Raw genomic sequence first — 20,317 nt, 5'->3', positions numbered from 1 at the left:
AATAGTTATTTTTTTCACCAATTAGTTTATAAATAGTTAATTTGTTAGATTCTTGTTAATAAATAAATACTTAAAATTTAAAAATAGCTCTAAAAGTACTTAGGTTGTTTGGCTTTGGTTTTAATTTTTAGTTTTTAGTTTTTAGAATTATGTTTATAAAAGTGAGAGAATAGAAAATAGTATCTTGTCATTTTAAAAATTTAATAGTGCTTAGCACAAGTTTTTTAAAACTATTTTTAGATTTTTTTTTACTAAAAAATATCAATATTTTACACCATGCCATGACTTGATCCTATTTTATATCGGACCCGACCGAACCTAGATCTCGGCACGAACCTAGACCCGATCCCAAATCCGAACATCGGACCCGAACTCGGATCCAAACACAAACTTGGAGCCGCACCCAAACCCAAACTTGGACACCGAACCCCAGACCCCGGACCTAAACTTCGGACCCAGACCCCGACCCGAGACACCAGACCCGAACTTGGACTCCAGATCTAGACCCAGACCTGGAGCCGGACCCGGACCTCAACCCTGGACCCCAATCCAGACCCTAGACTTGGATTCAAAACCCAGGGCTAGGACCGAGGCCCTTGGACGGGTTCAATGTTTCAAGTTTGAGTCCAGGGTCTAGTGTGCGAGATTTAGGTCCGAGTCTAGGATTCGGGTCGGGGTTTGGGGTCTGGGCCCAGGTTTGGGTCTGGGTCAGGGTCCGGGTCCGAGACTCGCTTCAAGTTTGGAATCTGGGTTTGGGTCGGGGGTCCTGGTTTGGGTTTGGGTTAGGGTCTAGAACGGGTCGAGGTCTGAGTCCTTAAATCCAACAATCTCAATAGTTCATGAGGCATTTTTAACGACCTTAAAATTTCAGGGGACATCATTTGGTACATGTCAAAGTTCAGGAGGTAAAAATCATAATTATGTTATTAAATAAGAAGAAAATATAACAATAATTATTTGGTGTAGTGGTAAAAGGTTTTACTTTAAACTAAGAGATCATGGGATCAATTCTCAATCTTTACTTTTTAGTTTTGTTTAAAAATATTTAATGTGTAGTTATAAGGGATTGAAGTTCGGAGCTCTCAAGAGTTTTTAAAAATTTTACCATTACACTAAGCACTAAAACTATCATTTTCATAATAGTTAAACTATATATAGGGGTCCCAAAATTTAATTTTGCCTTAGGCCCCATATACCTTAGGACCGGCCCTGCTCATATAAAATTAGGGACTAGCTTATATAAAATTAATGGATTATTTAGATTCTTGATATTGATAACTTAAATATATTAGACATGTATTGGTTATAGAGTTAGCCTAATAATGATATTGCACATTTAGTCCGTTTGAAATCCATCACCCATTTTCAAAAAATTGTCACAAAATAGACATATCTTAACTTAACCATCAATAATGTGTCTATTATTTGTTTTTTTTTTTCTGGAAAACCTCAAATTCATTAAAGAAGATTTAAAATCCTGGTGATCACAAGGAGATCCACCTCCCAAAAGGAAACAAAACCACAGCTAAGATGGGACACACCTAGCAAGAACATGAACAATAATGTGTCTATTATTGTTCTTGCACACCAACATAACAAACAAGAAAAAACGCTTCAAATTAAAAATCATAGTGCGAGTCGTTAATAAATAAAAATAGCAGAATACTTTATTGATAAAAATATATAAAATAAACAAAAGAGCTTAAACCAAATAACTTAGATAATGAAGACCATTATCCCCAAAATAAGAAATTACACAAAAGCCATTTAACATGACCACAATATTGAGATTAATAATTTATTAAAACAACCGAATCATATATTATATTGGAAAAGCCTCAATAAGAGAAGAGATAGCACCCTTAATAGATCTAACGTTGTATCGAGTGAAGCCTGCTTGGTGAAGAACGTACACCCATTGATCCAAGGTCCTCTCTTTGCCTTTGTTGGTATGAGCCATCATCACCATATCAAGAAACAAACCCACATCTTTAAACTCCAACTCATCTTTCTTCATACCATTATTTTGCTCTTTGTTATTTTCAATCACAGATTCAACGATTATCACTTTCCCTTTCTCTGAAATAGCTTCCCTACAATTCTTTAGTATTTGAATACAATCTTTGTCTTCCCAGTCATGAAGAACCCACTGCATATATAAATCCAATATTAAGTACTGATCAGTCTAAACTGAATAATTTTATATACTATATATATGTATATAAGTACGTACCATAAGAAAAGCAGCATCAGCTTTAGGAACAGACTCAAACATGTCACCACCAACATGGACAACACGATCAGATTTTAGCGCAACAGACACAACATGGGGAAGATCAAAAAGAATTCCTTCCTTAATCCAAGGACAACCCTTAACCAACAGCTGCATAGCGGTTCCATTTCCACCGCCAACATCGACTATGCTACCAACACCATCAAACACCTCCAAACAACTGTCTAATATTGCAGCCACTGTGACCCTGGCATTACAGGCCATTGCTTCATTCAAGAGCTGGCTGTGTTCAGGATTGGCTGCCGTGTAGCTCCATAAATCCTGGCCATTCGCCTCCTCAAATGGCGTCAAAGAGTTATCAATTACTTCCGCCTTGAGACGGGCGCTAAGGCAGTGCCACGGCGCCAGCATAGGCTTACTGCTCTCCATCAACACAAAAGATGCCATGCTTCTTTCTCCGGACTTGATGAGGAGTCGTGAGAGGGATGTTTGTACGTATAGAGTACCAGCTCCTTCATCATTAACGATGTCGTTTTTGATCTCTTTGAATATTCTTCGGTTCACCAAGAATCTCATGATGCGGTGAATGTTATGAGGAGTACAGCCTAAGGCTGATGATAACTCCTTGAGAGACATGGGGCGCCCATGGCGTTCGATGGTGTCAGCTATTCCCAGCTCAATGGCGCATTTCACTACAGCCATTTCTACGAACCCAAATACATATTTGTAGATATCTATTCTTGCTCGTTCCTCTTCTTGTTCATCTTCCTCCTTTGCTCTACATGTTAGTTCATCATGATGATCTCCTCCTTCTTGCATTTTAGCCATGATAATTTTGTATGTGGTGAGTGGTGTAATGAAGTTTTGTATGCATATATATAATAAATGATTGAATAATCACCTTTTTTCTTAATTGGTTTTATTTTTCTAGTGAATAAGAAACATATACTAATTAAGACTACAATTAGACTTAATGCCTCATATTCAAACTACATTTAGTAATATTTCCAAGTATATTAATAGTAAACACAGAAAATCATATATTATACATGAAAAAAATTTGGCACACCCGTGATTTTGTATCCAGATATGAGTTTTTTACTTTATATAATTGCGTCCATTGGATATTTCTAGAGATTGTAACTCTTATTGCCTACTAAGGAAGCTTCCCTAAGTTCTGTTGGTTTCATTTTTGTTAAGAAGGTGGAGCTCCTGTCTCCATCTATGAACCTTCGTTGTTTAGTTTTAGTTCTATAAATATTTGAGGTTGATAAAAGAAAAAGTCTTTTTCATCGTTTAGCCATTCTTTACCATAGTATTTGTAGATATCTATTCTTGCTCGTTCCTCTTCCTTTGGTACATGTTAGTTTATCATGATGATCTCCTCCTTGCAATTTAGCCATGATAATTTTGTATGTGGTGTAATGAAGTTTTGCATACATATATGTAATAAATGATTCAATATTCACCGTTTTTCTTAACTAACATTATTTATATCCAAAGGGTAAAGAAAAATTAGGGTTTCTGATTTCTAAATGGATAGCTATTAGAGGTTGTTTTTTTTCTCTAGCCCTCGCCTTTCTTGGGCTAAAGTGCGGCTTGGTCGGGGTTATGTTTTGCTACTATAATTCGATTTTTCCTACTGCGATTAGTTTTCACATAGTTTTGAGTGTTTTAGTTTTATCTCTACGACATAGTTTTCAGTGTTTTAGTTTAACTCTGTAACATAGTTTTGAGTGTTTTAGTTTGTCTGTATAACATAATTTTGTTTTGTTTTTTTTGTTGTTGATTCTTCTTATTTTTTCGATGACTCGTCATCATATCAATGTTGGTTAGTAATAACAATTTCTTTGCGATTAAAGGAGTTGTTAGTATTGCAGTTATATACACAATAGTTGAGTGCTCAAGATACGAGATTGAATGAACCTACTGCAATATTTTCTATCATTGTATCTTTTGAGTAGTGGATGAAATAGAATATCGGTATTCTTAAAGTTAATTGTGATGCTGCAATTATTAGAATATTTTATTTATGGAAATTATTTTCTAATTAAGGAAATGATTTTCTATTTAAGGAAATAAATAAATAATTGATTTTCTGTTAAATGAATATTTTATATTCATTAAATCTGGACAAAATCAATTATGTAATATTCTATATATGGTCAGATTTCTATATTCATTACCTGATTTGATTTCCTGAATTAATTGTCAAAATATTCTGACAATTAATGTGGCGCAGATACTGATGGAGTATCTCACCTATAAATATAGGGTCTCGGTCCCCGAGCTCCTCACTCATTCTGTTCATAACAGCAAATTCCATCTAAAGAGAGTTGAGAGAGCGAGGAAGCCCGATTACCCATGGTAGTCAATTTCCTTTGCAAATCAAAGCTTATGTGGGTTTGAAGCTCAAGATTCAATGGCTGGAGGTATTTCGATCCTTATTCATAGTGTATATATGTTTGATTAATTCCGCACTTAATACTTAAACATATACATTTCAGTTTATACCATTAAATCTAACAGTTGGTATCAGAGCAGTTTTTATCTCTGCCTTGATTTTAGTTTGAGTTTCATATTTATATATATACTTTTATATTAATATTTCATAATCTATATGTTCATATAGATATGCACATTTATATTCGTATATACAGTGTGTTTATATATATATATATTTAATTCAGTGTTGATATATATATTTATTTTCGTTTGTGTATATATTTATATATTCATATTCATTCAATCCCAATTATATATATACATATATATTTTCATACATATATACTTGTTTATTCATTCAGTTCATATATATATATATTCATATACATATATATATATATATTTTCTTCATTTCATTACGTATATATGTTGTATATATATATTATTTATATATCTAAATGCTATATACAAATATATACATATATACATTTCATGTTTATATATATACATACAGTATTTTTATTTTTCTGTATATATATGTATACATATTTATATATATATTGTATATGTATTAATACATTCATATATTAATATAGATTGTTCTAAGCATGAAAATCCACTTTGAAAAAACAAAGAAATCTCAAAATTATTTTTCAGAAAATTTTGGTGATTTTTAAAGTCTTTGTTTTATGTATTTTCGATGCATAAAATCTATATGAATGTCTTAATTTTTGCATTTAGATTCATTTGGAATTGATTTCATGATTTTTGGAAGTTTAAGGAAATTTTATTATGTCGTTTATGGCAGTGTATTTTTCAAAAAAAAAAAAAAAAAAGGGAAAAAAAAAAATTTCGATTTTTTTTTATATATTTTTTATTTATTTGGAAATATAAATTATTCTCCTATTGTTAATTTAGTCAATAAATTACATTCATTAATTTCCATTTTTAATTTAATACATATATTTAGAATTAATATGTTATTTAGTATAAACTGAAAATGGAAATTTGTTTTAATATGGTAATTAATTACATGATTTATTTAGGCATGTAATAATTGTGCAATTTGTATAATTGTGCATTTAATTATTTATTACCAAATTTATGTAATTTATTGTTTAAATTAATAAAATTTAAAAAATCTGCCATTAAGTATAGTCTTTAATTTTGCATTTAATTCATTCCATATAATTAATTGTACTAATTTGTATAATTACCTTATTTATACAAATTAATTATTAGTATAAATATTTAAGATATTATATGGTCATAAATGCATAATTAATTATATATTATGGAATTAAGCATTTAATTTATTATCATACAATAATTGTATTAATTTGTATTTATTTGGCAAATTTATGTTTAATGCAATTAATTTAGATTTGTATGATTTAAATGCTATACATAAATTCCTTTTATAGTGCTAGATATATTTAGAAATATTCAAACATTAAGATAGGTTGAATATTTTATATAGCACATTAAGTTTCATAAAACTTCATAAAATATTCATAAAACTTCCTAAAATGAATAAAATATGAATAAAATGTAAGTAATTTTGTGGTTTGACATAAGAAAACATGAATTTGGGACAAATGCTCGTATCTAGAACGGTTTTTAATGATCTTCGGACGACCACACTAGGAGCACTAATCTCAGTGATTGTTTATTATGTTAACAACGAAATTACTTTTAGGTAGAGCCCAATACCTAATGTCAAAGTGAAAATATAATTTTATATAATTAGGGAGTAGCCACAGCATCCTTATTTGTATAAAATTATATATTAATTAAAATTCACCTTAATGGACATAACTTGTAATTAATTATATAGGTATAATAATTTTACCCCACAGGGATTTTATTATATTTGTATAATTAATTAGGATAATATGTTAAATTAAGTTCTCTTAATTTACCCCACAGGGAGTTATGAGGATTTAATTTAATAGTGTTATCACAAATTTAATTAAAGATAGATAATAAACCTTCATTTTCCAAAACTAATTGTTTAATTAAATCTATCATAAAGTTCATCTAATTTTATTAAATTTAAAATTTAGCCCACAGGCAATTTTGGATTTAGTAAAATTTTAATCTTCAGTTTATACTTTGGTGTCTAGTGAACCACATAATTTTAAATAATTAGGGAGTAGCCACAGCATCCTTAATTATATAAAATTATATATATTAAGTGGATTAAGATCACATAATGGACATGAATTATGTGAACATAATAATCTTACCCTACAGTGATTTTATTATATTCACATGATTAATATGTTAAATTAAATTCTCTTAATTTATCCCACAGGAAATTATGTAGATTTAATTTAATAATTTTATCATAAAGTATAAAATTTTGAAACATTTATAAATAATTAAGTGTTTCATACCTTTCATTAAGATAGAAATATTAAACTTTAAGTTTTTCATAAATTGTGTAAATCTATCATAATCTACATCTAAATCTAATCTTATTAAATTAAAAATTTAGCCCACGGGCAATTTTTGTTTAATAAGATTTCATATTTAAGCATGTTTATTCATTGGTAAAAACATGATTCATTTAAACCTCAAAACTATATATGTAATTTTATTACATCACTATTCATAAATTTCTTCCATACTAGTAGAAAATTTCTTCCATAACAGTAGAAATTTTCAAAATTTATTCTGATAACTTCATCTAGCATATACAGTTTTTACTGTATAATTAAGAAAAATAAATCACACTTTATTATCACCAATAAATTTTAATTTATTGTGTATGAATTCATTTTAATATAGTTAATGTGATTATTAACACATAGTGGATTATTTTAGATTGTTATTCCACATTCATAATTTCTTGCAAGGTTTACAAATAAACCTAAGAAAGTCAGTAACTGTGAGCAAATCTTATCCACAGACAAGATAAGTTCTCACATTTAGAAGTTTAAGGAACAAGCAATATAGTAGTGGCTTTGTTTTAAAATTGGCAAAGACCTTTATGTTCCAAGATTCTATTGAAACTTGATTTAGACACATTTAGAGGTCTTTACTACAAATGATGTCACTCATAAAGATATGCAAGTTCAATCTGACAATAAGAAATGTGTTATTAATAAGAATTCTTCTACATTATAGCACCAAAGATTATGGAACATATCTCCATAAATAGAATAAATGTTAGTAAATGGTGGGGATATTCATTACACTTGATTTTACTAACTTTATTTAGTACTTGTGTGAATTTCATTAAGAATATGTATTCCAACAAGTCAAAATCGGTGCATACTAGAATTCTATCATATTAGAAATCATACAAGTCAATTAATTTTGAAGACATGGACTCAAATTTTGCATCTCCTTTTTAACGATTACTCACATAAATAATTTTTCTACAAAAGTATAGATTTATATGTTTCAAAGACATTTAAATCTTAAGTAGAGAAATGGTGCATTTTGCATATTAAGATAGTGAGATCAAATATAAAATGGAGAATACTACATTAAAATTCGTGAGTATGGATAAACTCCCAGTCTATTTGTAAAGTTTCTTTAAAAGCATGGGTTCATTGCCCGATACATATGCTTGGTACACCTAAATTATAGTGTGTAACAGATTTAAGAAACTAAGCATTTTTTGGACATGGGGTGGAGCCTACATAGCAAACTCCAATCTTTCCTAAATCTTTGTCTATTGATACTCAACAATGGGGTGTACATATCGAATCGTGTTCTAACCAAAGTTATTTCTCAAATATATTTTGAGTTGTGATAAGGTTGAAAACCGACTTGATGACATGTACACATTTTATAAATACCCATATATAATTAGAGTACAATTGTCAAAGAAAAGATCTGGGTCCTAAACAATAAATGAGCATATTTCATTTGAAAAGCTATAAGGTTTAAGGGTTACATATTTTATTATCCATCTCACAACACTAGAATTGTGGAATTAAGAATTGACTTGATCAGTGGGAGTGATCAATCTAGGAACCTAGTTTCCGAGAAAGATCATTCATATTTTCTCAAATTTTCACCTCAAGTGTTAGATTAATTATGATTCACAACAACCCTTAAGATTAATGGTTATTGAGAATTCATAACTAATCATTAATAATCTACAAGTCATTGATAAAATTCTAATAAGTTATGTTATTTAGTAATTGCTAACAATTTCTAAAATAACATGCATATTGAACCATTTGCTCTTTTAAGAGTTTGTTGGTCCATCCTTAAGATGACTTATTAGAATAGTAAGATCAATGTTTTCTAGTGATTACATTTTGTACAATAAGAGTTCAACTACAATATTAATTTGAGACACAAATTAAATTATAGGATGATAAAGAATTGAAGTTGTAGTACAACATGACATGAATGAAGAAATGAATATCTTAAAGAGCAATAAAGTTTATCTTTAGTAAAGTTGCCTAATGGGGTGGAGAACATTAATTAAGCATAAGTTTTTTCACCAATAATATTCATTAGGCAACATTGAGAAACATAAAGATATAAAAGAATATTCATTGCTAAGAAGTTCATTTTGAACTAAGAATCAATAACAAAGGAGATTTACATTCTCAATTGTTTTTATAAAAGATTCTATTATAGACCTTGGCATTTGTTGCTTGTTTTTAATTCATTAATCAATTCCAAATAGTGAACTAGAGGAGAAGGTATATAGACTGCCATAGAGATTTTCCTCTAATAGTGGTGAACGTATGCAAGCTTAAAGTGTCTACCTATAGATTAAAACAAACATCTCACAAATTGGTATTATATCATCTTTTCCTTTAGGTTTGAAAAGAGAATTATGGAAATAATTATATACCAAAAAGTTAGTGGGAGTAATATTTGTTTTATATGTCGACAATATGTTACTTGCAAATGATGATAAAAGTTTTCTATATAAGTTGAAATCATTCATATCTTAAATTATTATTTTGAGATAAGGAATATAAATAATATATATAATTTTAATTAATTAGAGAGTAGCCACAGCATCTCTGATTAAATAAAATTATGTATTATTCATCAGATATAACTTTTATCTTTAAGTGTGATAAATTCAACTCGAACCAGCATCTGAAAAATGATCTGGAGTGAGAATAAATTAAGAACATTCATTCGCTTCTATTTTAGAAGCCTAATGTATGCCTAAGAGTCTGAATAAGACTTTGCATTACATTTGTTTCAGGATCGTTAAGCAGTATCAGAATAACTAAAGTTAAGACCACTTTATTCTTCATACAAAGTGATGAGGTGTCTTTAAGATACTAAAAAAAAAAAAAAATTATATTCATACATATTTTGTTAAGATGAATTGACCATCTGGAAATATAGTTAACCAATTAGATTCTAATGTACTTCACTGGTTGTATTGATTCACGTAAATCAATATTTTATTACGTCCTTAAGATTACCAGTAAGTTATATTGTAGAGAATCTTGATTGTTATTTCCACTATAGAAGTCAGATTCATTTATTGTTTTGAGGATACATCTCGTATGATGTATTATAGAGTTTCATAGTAGGCCTAGAGTTCAGAATTACAGTTTCATTAGGCCATTAAGAAAATTTTGCGATAAATTCAGCTACAATATTTATGGCTAATAACTCTAAGAGTACTGGTCGAAGCTAGCATATCGACATTAAGTATTTAGCCATAAAAAGGCGTGATAAGTGGTCATTAATCACGCAAACTGAATTGGGTGATCGCATAGATCCTTGACTAAAGGCATGCCGCAACACAAATTCAAGGATCATAAAGTAAATGTGGGATTCAGTTAACCCATATGCAGTTTTTTATTTGTACAACCAAAAATTATTCAATGAAACTCTAATTTCGATATTTTCTCATATTTATGTGCACCTTAATTTCATCTGAGAAAATTATCGTAAGAGGACCTGAATAAACATAAGGGTTAGGGTTTATTCACTTAAGTACATTGCCACATAAAGTACATTGTTATATAATAAATATATCGTAATACATGGAAGATAATACTCGACTTATAATGAGGACATGTCGCTATGATTCGTATGTTTATTATATAATGAGGAACGTTGGGTTTGAATATTTTAGTTTAAATGCTGACCAAGTGGGAGAATATTAGAATATTTTATTTATGGAAATTATTTTCTAATTAAGGAAATGATTTTCTATTTAAGGAAATAAATAAATAATTGATTTTCTGTTAAATGAATATTTTATATTCATTAAATCTGGACAAAATCAATTATGTAATATTCTATATATGGTCAGATTTCTATATTCATTACACGATTTGATTTCTGAATTAATTGTCAAAATATTCGACAATTAATGTGGCGCGTATATCGATGGAGTATCTCACCTATAAATATAGGGTCTCGGTCCCCGAGCTCCTCACTCATTCTGTTCATAACAGCAAATTCCATCTAAAGAGAGTTGAGAGAGCGAGGAAGCCCGATTACCCATGGTAGTCAATTTCCTTTGCAAATCAAAGCTTATGTGGGTTTGAAGCTCAAGATTCAATGGCTGGAGGTATTTCGATCCTTATTCATAGTGTATATATGTTTGATTAATTCCGCACTTAATACTTAAACATATACATTTCAGTTTATACCATTAAATCTAACAGCAATCTTTTTTAATCTAATTTTATTTTAATTTTTTTGTCAAACAATCTCGAAATTATAGGCGGCTGATTATTTGACTCATTTTTCTAATTCTAACCCTATGTCTCCAATGAAAGAGATATTCTGATTAAATTGTAGACTATTATTTTAATTAATTGCCATTAATAAAATTTCATAACTTATTAAAAAAAACATTATTTATATTGATTTTTTTTTGTTGAATTCTATTTATATTGATATATGTGGTTTTATTTTTCAGTATAAGAAACATATACTAATTAAAACTACAATTAGACTTAATAGTTTATAATAGTAAAAATAAAATTTAAACAGTTACTTATCACTAAAAAAAACTTTATTTTTGCTGCTGGAAACTATTTGAAATTTTTTGAAAATTTATCTGTGGTTCTGAATAACTACAATGTATACAATTATAAAAAAAAATTTGCTAAAAAATTATTTTGGATGCTGAAATTGATAGGAATGTATAATAATAACCCTTATTAATTTTTAGAATGTATACTATAGAATGACCCTTTGTAAAATTAAGAGATCTAAAATAGGAGTGTGCAGAAAGTCATCCGATCCAATACAACAATTTAATCACAATTGATCTAATAGAATCGAATATCTAATCATAATTAGATCAGATTTGATGTAAATTATCAAAATCCAATTGGGTTGAATCAATTGTTAAATGAGACATATGATCCAACGAACAACCGAACCAAACCAATCTTATTATCAATCAATTATATTTATATGTTATTTTAAAATATTTTTATCAATTAATTTTTTTTATATATTTGTTTATTTTGTTTAATAAAAAATATTAATTAATTAAATTCTTAATACACACTTGCACACGTGAGATCACATAAAAAAACTAAATTTAAAATATCACACATTATTTTCCTAAACGATTAAACTAAAAAGTAATTTATTTTATAATTTATATGATATTTGCATTTGATGCATTGAGCTTGTTTATTCACGCTTATGCTTATTAGGTGGGATTGGATTTTTATTATATCTTTATATTTTGATTATGATATGTTAATGCTTATTATATATGTTAGATTTGTGTTTTATTACTATAAGAATTAAGTTTTTCATTATGATATATATTTTTTAATGAAATTAAAACAATATAAATAAAAACTTATACAAAGCCACCTACACTTTTTATGCGCTTTCTTTTATATTAATATATAAATTTAGGTTCTTATATTTTAATCATATTTTTGTACAAATAAAAGTTTACCTCATTAAAAATTTCTTATGATCTATGCATCTAAATCTTCTATTTTTTTTTTTCCTTCTCTATTTTATATATTCATAATAGTATTGGAGATTTTCCTTTAGTTTTATCCTCCAAAGATTTTTAAAATGGACTCAATATATATTATGCCACAATTTACTATACAATTTTGGGAAACTTACAAAAATATTGGAATTTAGTTTAATTTTTACAAAAATACTGTTACACGGAAATCTTTTCAAAAATACTGTGTTTTTATAAAACAGTACTAGTAAAACACAAAGCAAAACAACTCAAAACACCAGTAGAACATTAGTGAAAATTTAACACAATATAAACTTATAAAAAAAATACAGTTAAAAAAAAACTATCTGATAATATATTTGTGAAAAAATAGCAAAAAATTAGTATAACATGTAAATTTCCCTATATTTTTAGGACAAACATTAAAGAGAATATAAAAATTAAACGCTACCTATACCATTCCCGTGTTACAATATATATGCAGTTATTTTACTTTTTCGATAAATTTTTTTATATGCAGTTATTTGTTCCTGCAAGTTAACATATTTATTTGTACACAAACTGTATCTCTTTTTGCCAAATTTATTAATAATTTTTCAACACGGCATTTCTTATATTTTAATCATTCTCCTTCAGTAGATATATGATTCAGTACAATATATCAATTACATACATCTTTTCCTAATAAAACTAATTAATAAACTATTTATTTTGCACTTGCTAGAGTACAGATTTTGTTAATGACTAATATATAGAGCATCATATATGAAAATGAAGTAAATATAATTAATTAATTTGACCAAAACATATAAAAAAAAACAATTGACCACATCAATTTACTATAGACTACTATAATCATCATCATCATCATCATCATCATCTACCTTTTCACAATTCATTGCCAAACATAATATTAATCCGAAATATATATGTATGGATTCCATTACGGCATCTTCCCCATCTTCAAGCTCATCATCATCATCATCAAGCTTCATCAATGAAACCGCTTACATAATAATATTCTCCTTAGGCCTTACCTTAGTTATTTTAACCATAGCCATCGCTTTTTCCTACTTTTGTAGAGGCGAGGTTTGGTCTCCCACCACTGACCTCCAACACCAAAGAGCTTCCCCGATCGCCGCCACCTCCCCAAGCAACCCGTCTCAGGCGGTTATGACCGGTAATATTAAAGAAGGCTTAGATGAAGGTCTTCTTTCTACTTATCCAAAGCTTAAATATTCTCAAGTGTTGAAGCAACAAGGATTAATAAACTTAAGCGCGGGTTCATCATCATCATCAGGAGGAGGGTGTTGCTGCTCAATATGTTTGGTTGATTATAAGGATGATGATACTCTTCTAGTTTTGCCGGATTGTGCTCATTTCTACCATGTCAACTGTGGTTTCCGGTGGCTTCGATTGCATCCCACGTGTCCGGTGTGTCGGAAGTTGGCTAATCCAACTTCTTCGGTTGAACTAGTTTCTCATCATCATCAAGATGATGATCATGTCGTTTACCTTTGATTTGTTCCTGTTAATAATTTCTTTGATTAATATTATTATTTTTTTCTTGGTGGGGATGAATATGACAAACTTGTTTAATTATTAATCTGTTAGTTTTACTCCTTGTTCTCAAAAAAAGTAGGTGAAAATAGAAATTAATTTGGAAAGGGAACCATTATCCTAAAATATATGTATATTTTTTTTATTTTCTCTCTTATCCACATGATTTATCATTTTTTTTTAAGTGAGTTGGTATTACGTTTTTTCTTTTAATAATGCCACATGGCTTATAGCTCAACCAAGAGAGATGGAAAATCCTCTACCATAATAAGTTCTGTGCCCATCAGAAAAGTATTGAGGACGCTCTTGAAAAACTGCAATTATTCAAAATAACATGTAATGTTGTAACCGTATGCTTGCAAATTGGGTGCATTATAGGGCCCGGATCTGGCTCAGGTGGGCTATGTCGGCTCCCACACTTTGAAATGGCCTCAATTTTGTAAAAATACTATATTATGTTTAATGTTTTATGACACTATCATATATATTTTGCATAGGCCTTCTCAAAGACTCAAAGTTCAAGACCAGCCTCAAGACCAGCCTCAGTGCAAACAAAACATTGTTTACATGTCACAAAATTATTTTTTATTTTTTTTTTGAGATAGATTTCGTGTCATAAATTTAATTAATTGGGGATTAATTTCCCTCATCAAAAAGAAATAAAATAAAAAAATGTGGGCATTTCAGCAACAAATGATAAAAAGAACATTAAACAGATAAAACTTTATTAGTCGATCGGTCTATTCAGAATATTTCCTTTTGTTTATTAAAGAACACCATGTTATAAAGTACATGTAAAATGAGACATAGAAATAGCTAGATGAAACAATAATAAGGACAATTCCCCTAATAAAAACAGACAATAACAAATCTAGAGACTTGTTTTTGTTCCTAATGCAAACCTAAATTAAAGTACTAATTAAAATTTACTACAATCCATAATCTCCTACTACATTTTTCCCCCAACAAAGCAAATGAATAAAATCATACACAATCCAAAACCAAACTTGTTTCCTCCACTCATAATAGCAGCAGACTTGTTCGCTTTAGGTGCATTATTCTCCGGCGAATGGCGACCATTTCCGGCACTGGGTGAAGGATTAACAGCTGGACTTGGAGCAGGTTCACCATGACGAGATCCATTATTATACGGCGGCGGCGATGGTGACGACGGAGGACTTCTAACAGTTGAAGGAGCCGGGGAAGGTGGTGGCGATGCCGGTATCGCCGGTGCTGGCGACGGAGGATTTGTTTTAGGACAATCATGGACGGTAATGGCGATCTTCTGGCCGAGATTGCAGTAGTTGGACAAATTACAAATGAAGTAAAGTACACCTTGCTGTGTCAGGGGAACGATTGCTGGTCCTTCGTAATATATCTTGATTGGGCTCCATGAGGTGCAGCTCTCATACTCTTGTCTTGTCACTTGGATCACGTTGTAACGCCCCGTTTCGAAATCAAAAGCTGTAAAGACAAAATATTTGAATATACATATATAATGTATGTATTGGAATTATGTATCACTTTATATTAAATTAGATAAAAATATTACCTAGTGAGTCGCCGAGTTTGAAGAAGTGGGAAGAAGACCAGTTTGAGTAGTAATAAGGGGAAGGAGGGATGGTCCAGAGGGAATCTCCGACCCAGTATTGGAGTCCCGATGGCGGTGGGAGTGGTGGCGGTGGTGGAGTTAAGCAACAACCCAACGATGGAACTATCATGATGATCATCACCATGACTGTTATCAAAACGACGTGGTTTTGATGATGATGCACTGCCATGTGTTCAAAGTTTGAAGTGATCTGAATTATTGGCTTTTTTTGAGAGATCGATGGAGGCTTAATTTCTGTTTTTGTTATGTTAAAGAAGAAATTCCATGCAATGGATTATGGAAGATGATATTATATAGTTGGTCAAATAATGTACTACGGTTTTACGACATTAAGGAACAAAATTAATGCAGATATATGTTACTTAGATATTTTGGTCAATGTATGTTTACGTTGTTTATTAGTTTTAAGGATCCGTAACCATTACATTTAATTTTCCGGTAAGAGTAATTGCATCCTTTTGCAAATTTGAATTATCATTTTTTTTAGAAAATTTATCAAAAGTTAATAAAATGTGACAAAATAACCTAAATAAATACGATTGTTGTATCTTTATAATACTACCATCATCGATCATCCCTAATGCAAGAGGTAAATTTATTCTAAATTTAACAACAGCAAATAAGTTTATATTATATTTAGTCCACTATTTATAATTATGTATACAAAATAAATACAAAAAATTTAAAAACTTTTACATGAAAATACAAAATGACATTTTATTTACAAAAATACTTCATAAAGTGTGGACAGCATTTTTACTTTTAATCTGCTTTTAATTACCAAAGTACATCTTACTCTATCACTTACACACTATCACTCACACACACGCTATATATGCATGTCACCTCACTTACATAGGTTTTTCCTTTTTTCCTTTTTCTTTTTTTTTTATCATTTTTATTTTTATTTTGAGTTTTTAAGTTAGTGTTCTGTTTCTCTATCCATTTCTTTTTCAGTTTTTCATTTCAAAAAATCACATTCTTCCCCCACAATTAACTTACGATCAAAACCCATTCAGCTATATCCATCTCTAACTTCTTCATCTAACTGCCACCATTTTCATTCAGCTTTTTTCATATCTTTCATTTCGTGTATATAATAGCTATTTAACTGTTCTTCTGCTTCTCCATCTCTATTGCCAAAAAAAGCTTCAAAATGGATCATAAATCAATTGCTAACAATGCTAAAGGGAAACATCGAGTCATTGACGATGATGACTCCGATTTCGCTCCCCCCGTGGCTAAAGGTGGTCGTCGTCCAATGAAGAAGAAGTCGAACGTGTCTTTGCCTGAAAAATTTCAACTTCGATGGCCAAAAGGGTAAGATGAAGTCAACTTTAAGACAACCGTGATAAAACTGTAATTAATGCAACAGTTATATTTGTTGTGAGTCAATTAACAAAAAACCACATAACAACTAATAATTTCATATATTTAATACAAACTAATATTACAACAATCGTGTTTTATCTGTTCAGGTTGCATATTTTGACAATTCTAAATCTAGTTTTTATAATACTATATGATATTGTAGTAACAAAAATATTATTCAACTAACATGTAACTTAATTGCAACTAAAAATGTTAAATGTGAATGTGTACTTGTAAGAAACTATTTGTCAGTATTTTTTTTGTCACTAATCGATAATTACTTGTACCTTAATAGTAATATGTGGAGAAACAACTCTTAGCAAAATGTTTATACAACTGTTATGAAACATTAAAGATTAGAATATTGTTTCCACGTACGTAACTTTATCTACATATCTATTTGTGATTTAATATGAACAAATTGACTATTAAAAATTTGGAATAACGAAACTGCACCAGGATAAATATTTTACTATAGTATTGATGTGATTTTTTTTTTGGATTATACTTGAGTTTGATTGTTTGGGAACTCCAAATCAACTTTTTCAAATTTGCATTTCATGAATCTGAAAATTGAAGTCAGGGTATTAGTTTTATGCGAATTAAACTGAATTTCTAATTGAATTTTAGTTTCGTAGTAGTTTTTCTGCACTTTTTTTTTCATGAATTCGAAACAACCCCTGTATTGATTGATTCTGGTCGTCTTCTCAAGTGAAGTCGCCATAATTAATGGTGGTTCACTTTCTGGTTGGGTTATATTTCGATTGTGTTGAGTTGCTAGGTTGGTCAATCATAGGTTGCATGATCATACGAAGGTTTCAATCCCAGGAAGCGTGGATCATGGGTTGAAGGTGTGTGTAAGAGGTATTTGTGTAATTTTTTTAGGGAAACTTACAAAAATACTAAAATTTGGCTTAATTTTTACAAAAATACTGTCACAAGAATTTTTTTAAAAAAATGCTGTGTTTTTATAAAACAACAATGGAACACAAAACAGAACAACTAAAAACAACAGTGGAACAACTAAAAAATAATCGTAGAACAACAGTAAAAACTTAACACAATACACAAAACTTACACAGTATTTTTGAAAAAGAAAACACAATATTTTTGAAAAAACTTCTGCCCCAAAGTAAAAATATTAAAAAAAATTAGAAATTTCAGTATGTGGTGTAAATAATCTTTTTCTTTTATTTGGGCTGTATATTTGTTTATTTGGTCGGCTGAAAGTTTTTTTGTAATATTGTTATATTTTTTGGTTAAAATTGGAAAAAGCCCAAAAATTTAATTGTTATTGACGATCATTTATTATTTTATTGTAAATATAAAAAATTATTATTTTTTATTGTTTAAACAATGGTAATGTGGCAAATAAAGAAGTTAAAGTATGTAAAAGTCAATGAATCATAATAATTAGGTGCATTATAGTAAAGAAAAAGTAAAATTTATTGTAGACTAAATTTAGCACAATATTATATCTTATGTCAAATTTAGCCCAACTTTTGGCACAATATTATATCTTAGTCTGAACCAACGCTCTCTGCTCTTTCCCTCGAACTAGTCGGTGTCGCCATTAAAGGTTCCTAAACTCTTAGACCCACGAGTTCAGATCTCGAACTAGTCGGCGTCACCATTAAAAATCTCATATGTTCATCATTTCTTTTCTGTTTTTATTTTTTCATTTATTAATTCTCATTTTGGTATTTTGTTTGATTTTATTCTAAATCTAAGATTGTTTTTGCAGTTTGATTTTGTTTATTATAATTGAAATTGATTTGGATCTAATAAATGCAATGGCGGCAATAGTATTGTAGTGATATGGTTGCAGTGGTAGTGGGTAGTGGTGTTTGCATGGTGATGGTTGGCGGTGGTGGTGGTATTGCAGTGGTAGTTTCGGTGGTGGCAATAATGGCGGTGGTGTTGGTACGATGATTAAAGAAGAAGAAGAAAAATGGGAGAAAATGAAAAGAAAGAAATAAGAGGCATCAAAAAGAGAAAAAAAAAATTGTTTTTTTAATTAATTAATTTATTTATTTTTAAAAGATCTTTTACTTTTTAAATTTTTTTAATAATTAAATTATATGGACCAATAAAATAGTGCCATCACATGTATGTTATGTCGCATAGACAATATAGCATAGTAGTTAAGAGCAATAAATAAAGGGATTATTTCACAAACACACAAAAACAACAAAAAAGTTATAAAAATACGGTTTCACGGAATTTTAAATATTTTTACAATTTTTTTAATTTTATTTACAGAAAATACAGTCTTTTTATGTTGTACTCTTGTTAATTTGTTGTTGATTTTTTGTTATCTATATGTTTTATTGTTATTTTGATATTGTTTAGATGTTATTTTTATGTAGTTTTCTTGTTGTTTTCGTGTTATTTCTATAAAAAATTGTAAAATATATATATAAAAAATTCTTTAAACATAAAAATGTAATTTTTTTTACAAAAAATAATGTTTTATGTAATTATCTCATAAATAAATAAACAATACAACATGTCTTAAAACTGCTAAGAAAATATGGGTTTAAAAGATTTTGACTTCAAAATATGAGTTTTGGAAGTCATCCGATCCAATTCCAACCGACCGATCCAATTTCAACTGATCTAATAGAATCGGATATCCAACCATAATTGGATCAGATCGGATGAAAATTTAAAAAATTCAATTGGATCGGATCGGATCGGATGTTGGATGAGACATCTGATCCAATGGATAACCGAATCGATCCAATCCAATATCATCCAATGTCCATCCAATCATATTTAATATTTATAATTTTATATATTTAATTATTTTATTTAATATTTTATATATTATTTTATTATCTGTGTTGGATTATTAGGTTTTAAATTATATTTTTTCATTTATATTTTTTTCTTTTTAATGAAATCAACCTACATAGTGGCTAAAATTGATTGGATTCATTCATTGGATTTATTGGATGGATCCAATCCAATCCAATAAAAAACTAGTTAAAACATTCAATGGATGGAACCGATCCAATCCAATACATCAATTGGATCGGATCGGATGACTCAATTCAATTAGATTAGATCGGATGGAAAAATCCAATATCCAATAAATAATTAGATTGGATCGGATGGATCCAAATCTATTAGATGTGATCCAATGAACACCCATTGTATGTGGGGCAAAATAAGCAAAAGATAAGTTTTG

At 29.3% G+C, this 20,317-nt stretch overlaps 3 protein-coding genes across 3 annotated transcripts; 1 reads left to right on the top strand and 2 right to left on the bottom strand.

Annotated features, from left to right (window-relative positions):
• Positions 1-1,645: 1,645 nt before the first annotated feature.
• LOC115708181 (acetylserotonin O-methyltransferase) lies at positions 1,646-3,333 on the bottom strand. Its single transcript, XM_030636390.2, has 2 exons — positions 2,234-3,333; positions 1,646-2,149 (listed from the first exon to the last, which is right to left on the bottom strand). Exons 1-2 carry the CDS (start codon positions 3,059-3,061, stop codon positions 1,823-1,825), a joined length of 1,155 nt encoding a protein of 384 aa, XP_030492250.2. The 5' UTR covers positions 3,062-3,333; the 3' UTR covers positions 1,646-1,822.
• A 9,939-nt stretch (positions 3,334-13,272) lies between these two features.
• Positions 13,273-14,651, top strand: LOC115704255 (putative RING-H2 finger protein ATL71). The gene has a single exon (XM_030631471.2). It carries the CDS (start codon positions 13,515-13,517, stop codon positions 14,100-14,102), a length of 588 nt encoding a protein of 195 aa, XP_030487331.2. The 5' UTR covers positions 13,273-13,514; the 3' UTR covers positions 14,103-14,651.
• A 439-nt stretch (positions 14,652-15,090) lies between these two features.
• LOC115704254 (cucumber peeling cupredoxin-like) lies at positions 15,091-15,922 on the bottom strand. Its single transcript, XM_030631470.2, has 2 exons — positions 15,694-15,922; positions 15,091-15,605 (listed from the first exon to the last, which is right to left on the bottom strand). Exons 1-2 carry the CDS (start codon positions 15,920-15,922, stop codon positions 15,091-15,093), a joined length of 744 nt encoding a protein of 247 aa, XP_030487330.2.
• Positions 15,923-20,317: the final 4,395 nt, after the last annotated feature.

This window comes from Cannabis sativa, chromosome 1 (genome assembly GCF_029168945.1).
Source record: "Cannabis sativa cultivar Pink pepper isolate KNU-18-1 chromosome 1, ASM2916894v1, whole genome shotgun sequence".
Classification (NCBI taxonomy): Eukaryota; Viridiplantae; Streptophyta; class Magnoliopsida; order Rosales; family Cannabaceae; genus Cannabis; species Cannabis sativa.
The sequence above is the reverse complement of the archived record's forward strand: the minus strand, read 5'-3'. Positions and strand labels throughout refer to the sequence as shown.

Coding starts and splice junctions, on each gene's coding strand:
- LOC115708181 (XM_030636390.2), bottom strand. CDS start 3,061: ATGGCTAAAATGCAAGAAGGAGGAGATCATCATGATGAACTAACATGT. Junction 2,150..2,233: donor CTGATGCTGCTTTTCTTATG/GTACGTACTTAT, acceptor TTATATATGCAG/TGGGTTCTTCATGACTGGGA.
- LOC115704255 (XM_030631471.2), top strand. CDS start 13,515: ATGGATTCCATTACGGCATCTTCCCCATCTTCAAGCTCATCATCATCA.
- LOC115704254 (XM_030631470.2), bottom strand. CDS start 15,922: ATGGCAGTGCATCATCATCAAAACCACGTCGTTTTGATAACAGTCATG. Junction 15,606..15,693: donor CAAACTCGGCGACTCACTAG/GTAATATTTTTA, acceptor TTGTCTTTACAG/CTTTTGATTTCGAAACGGGG.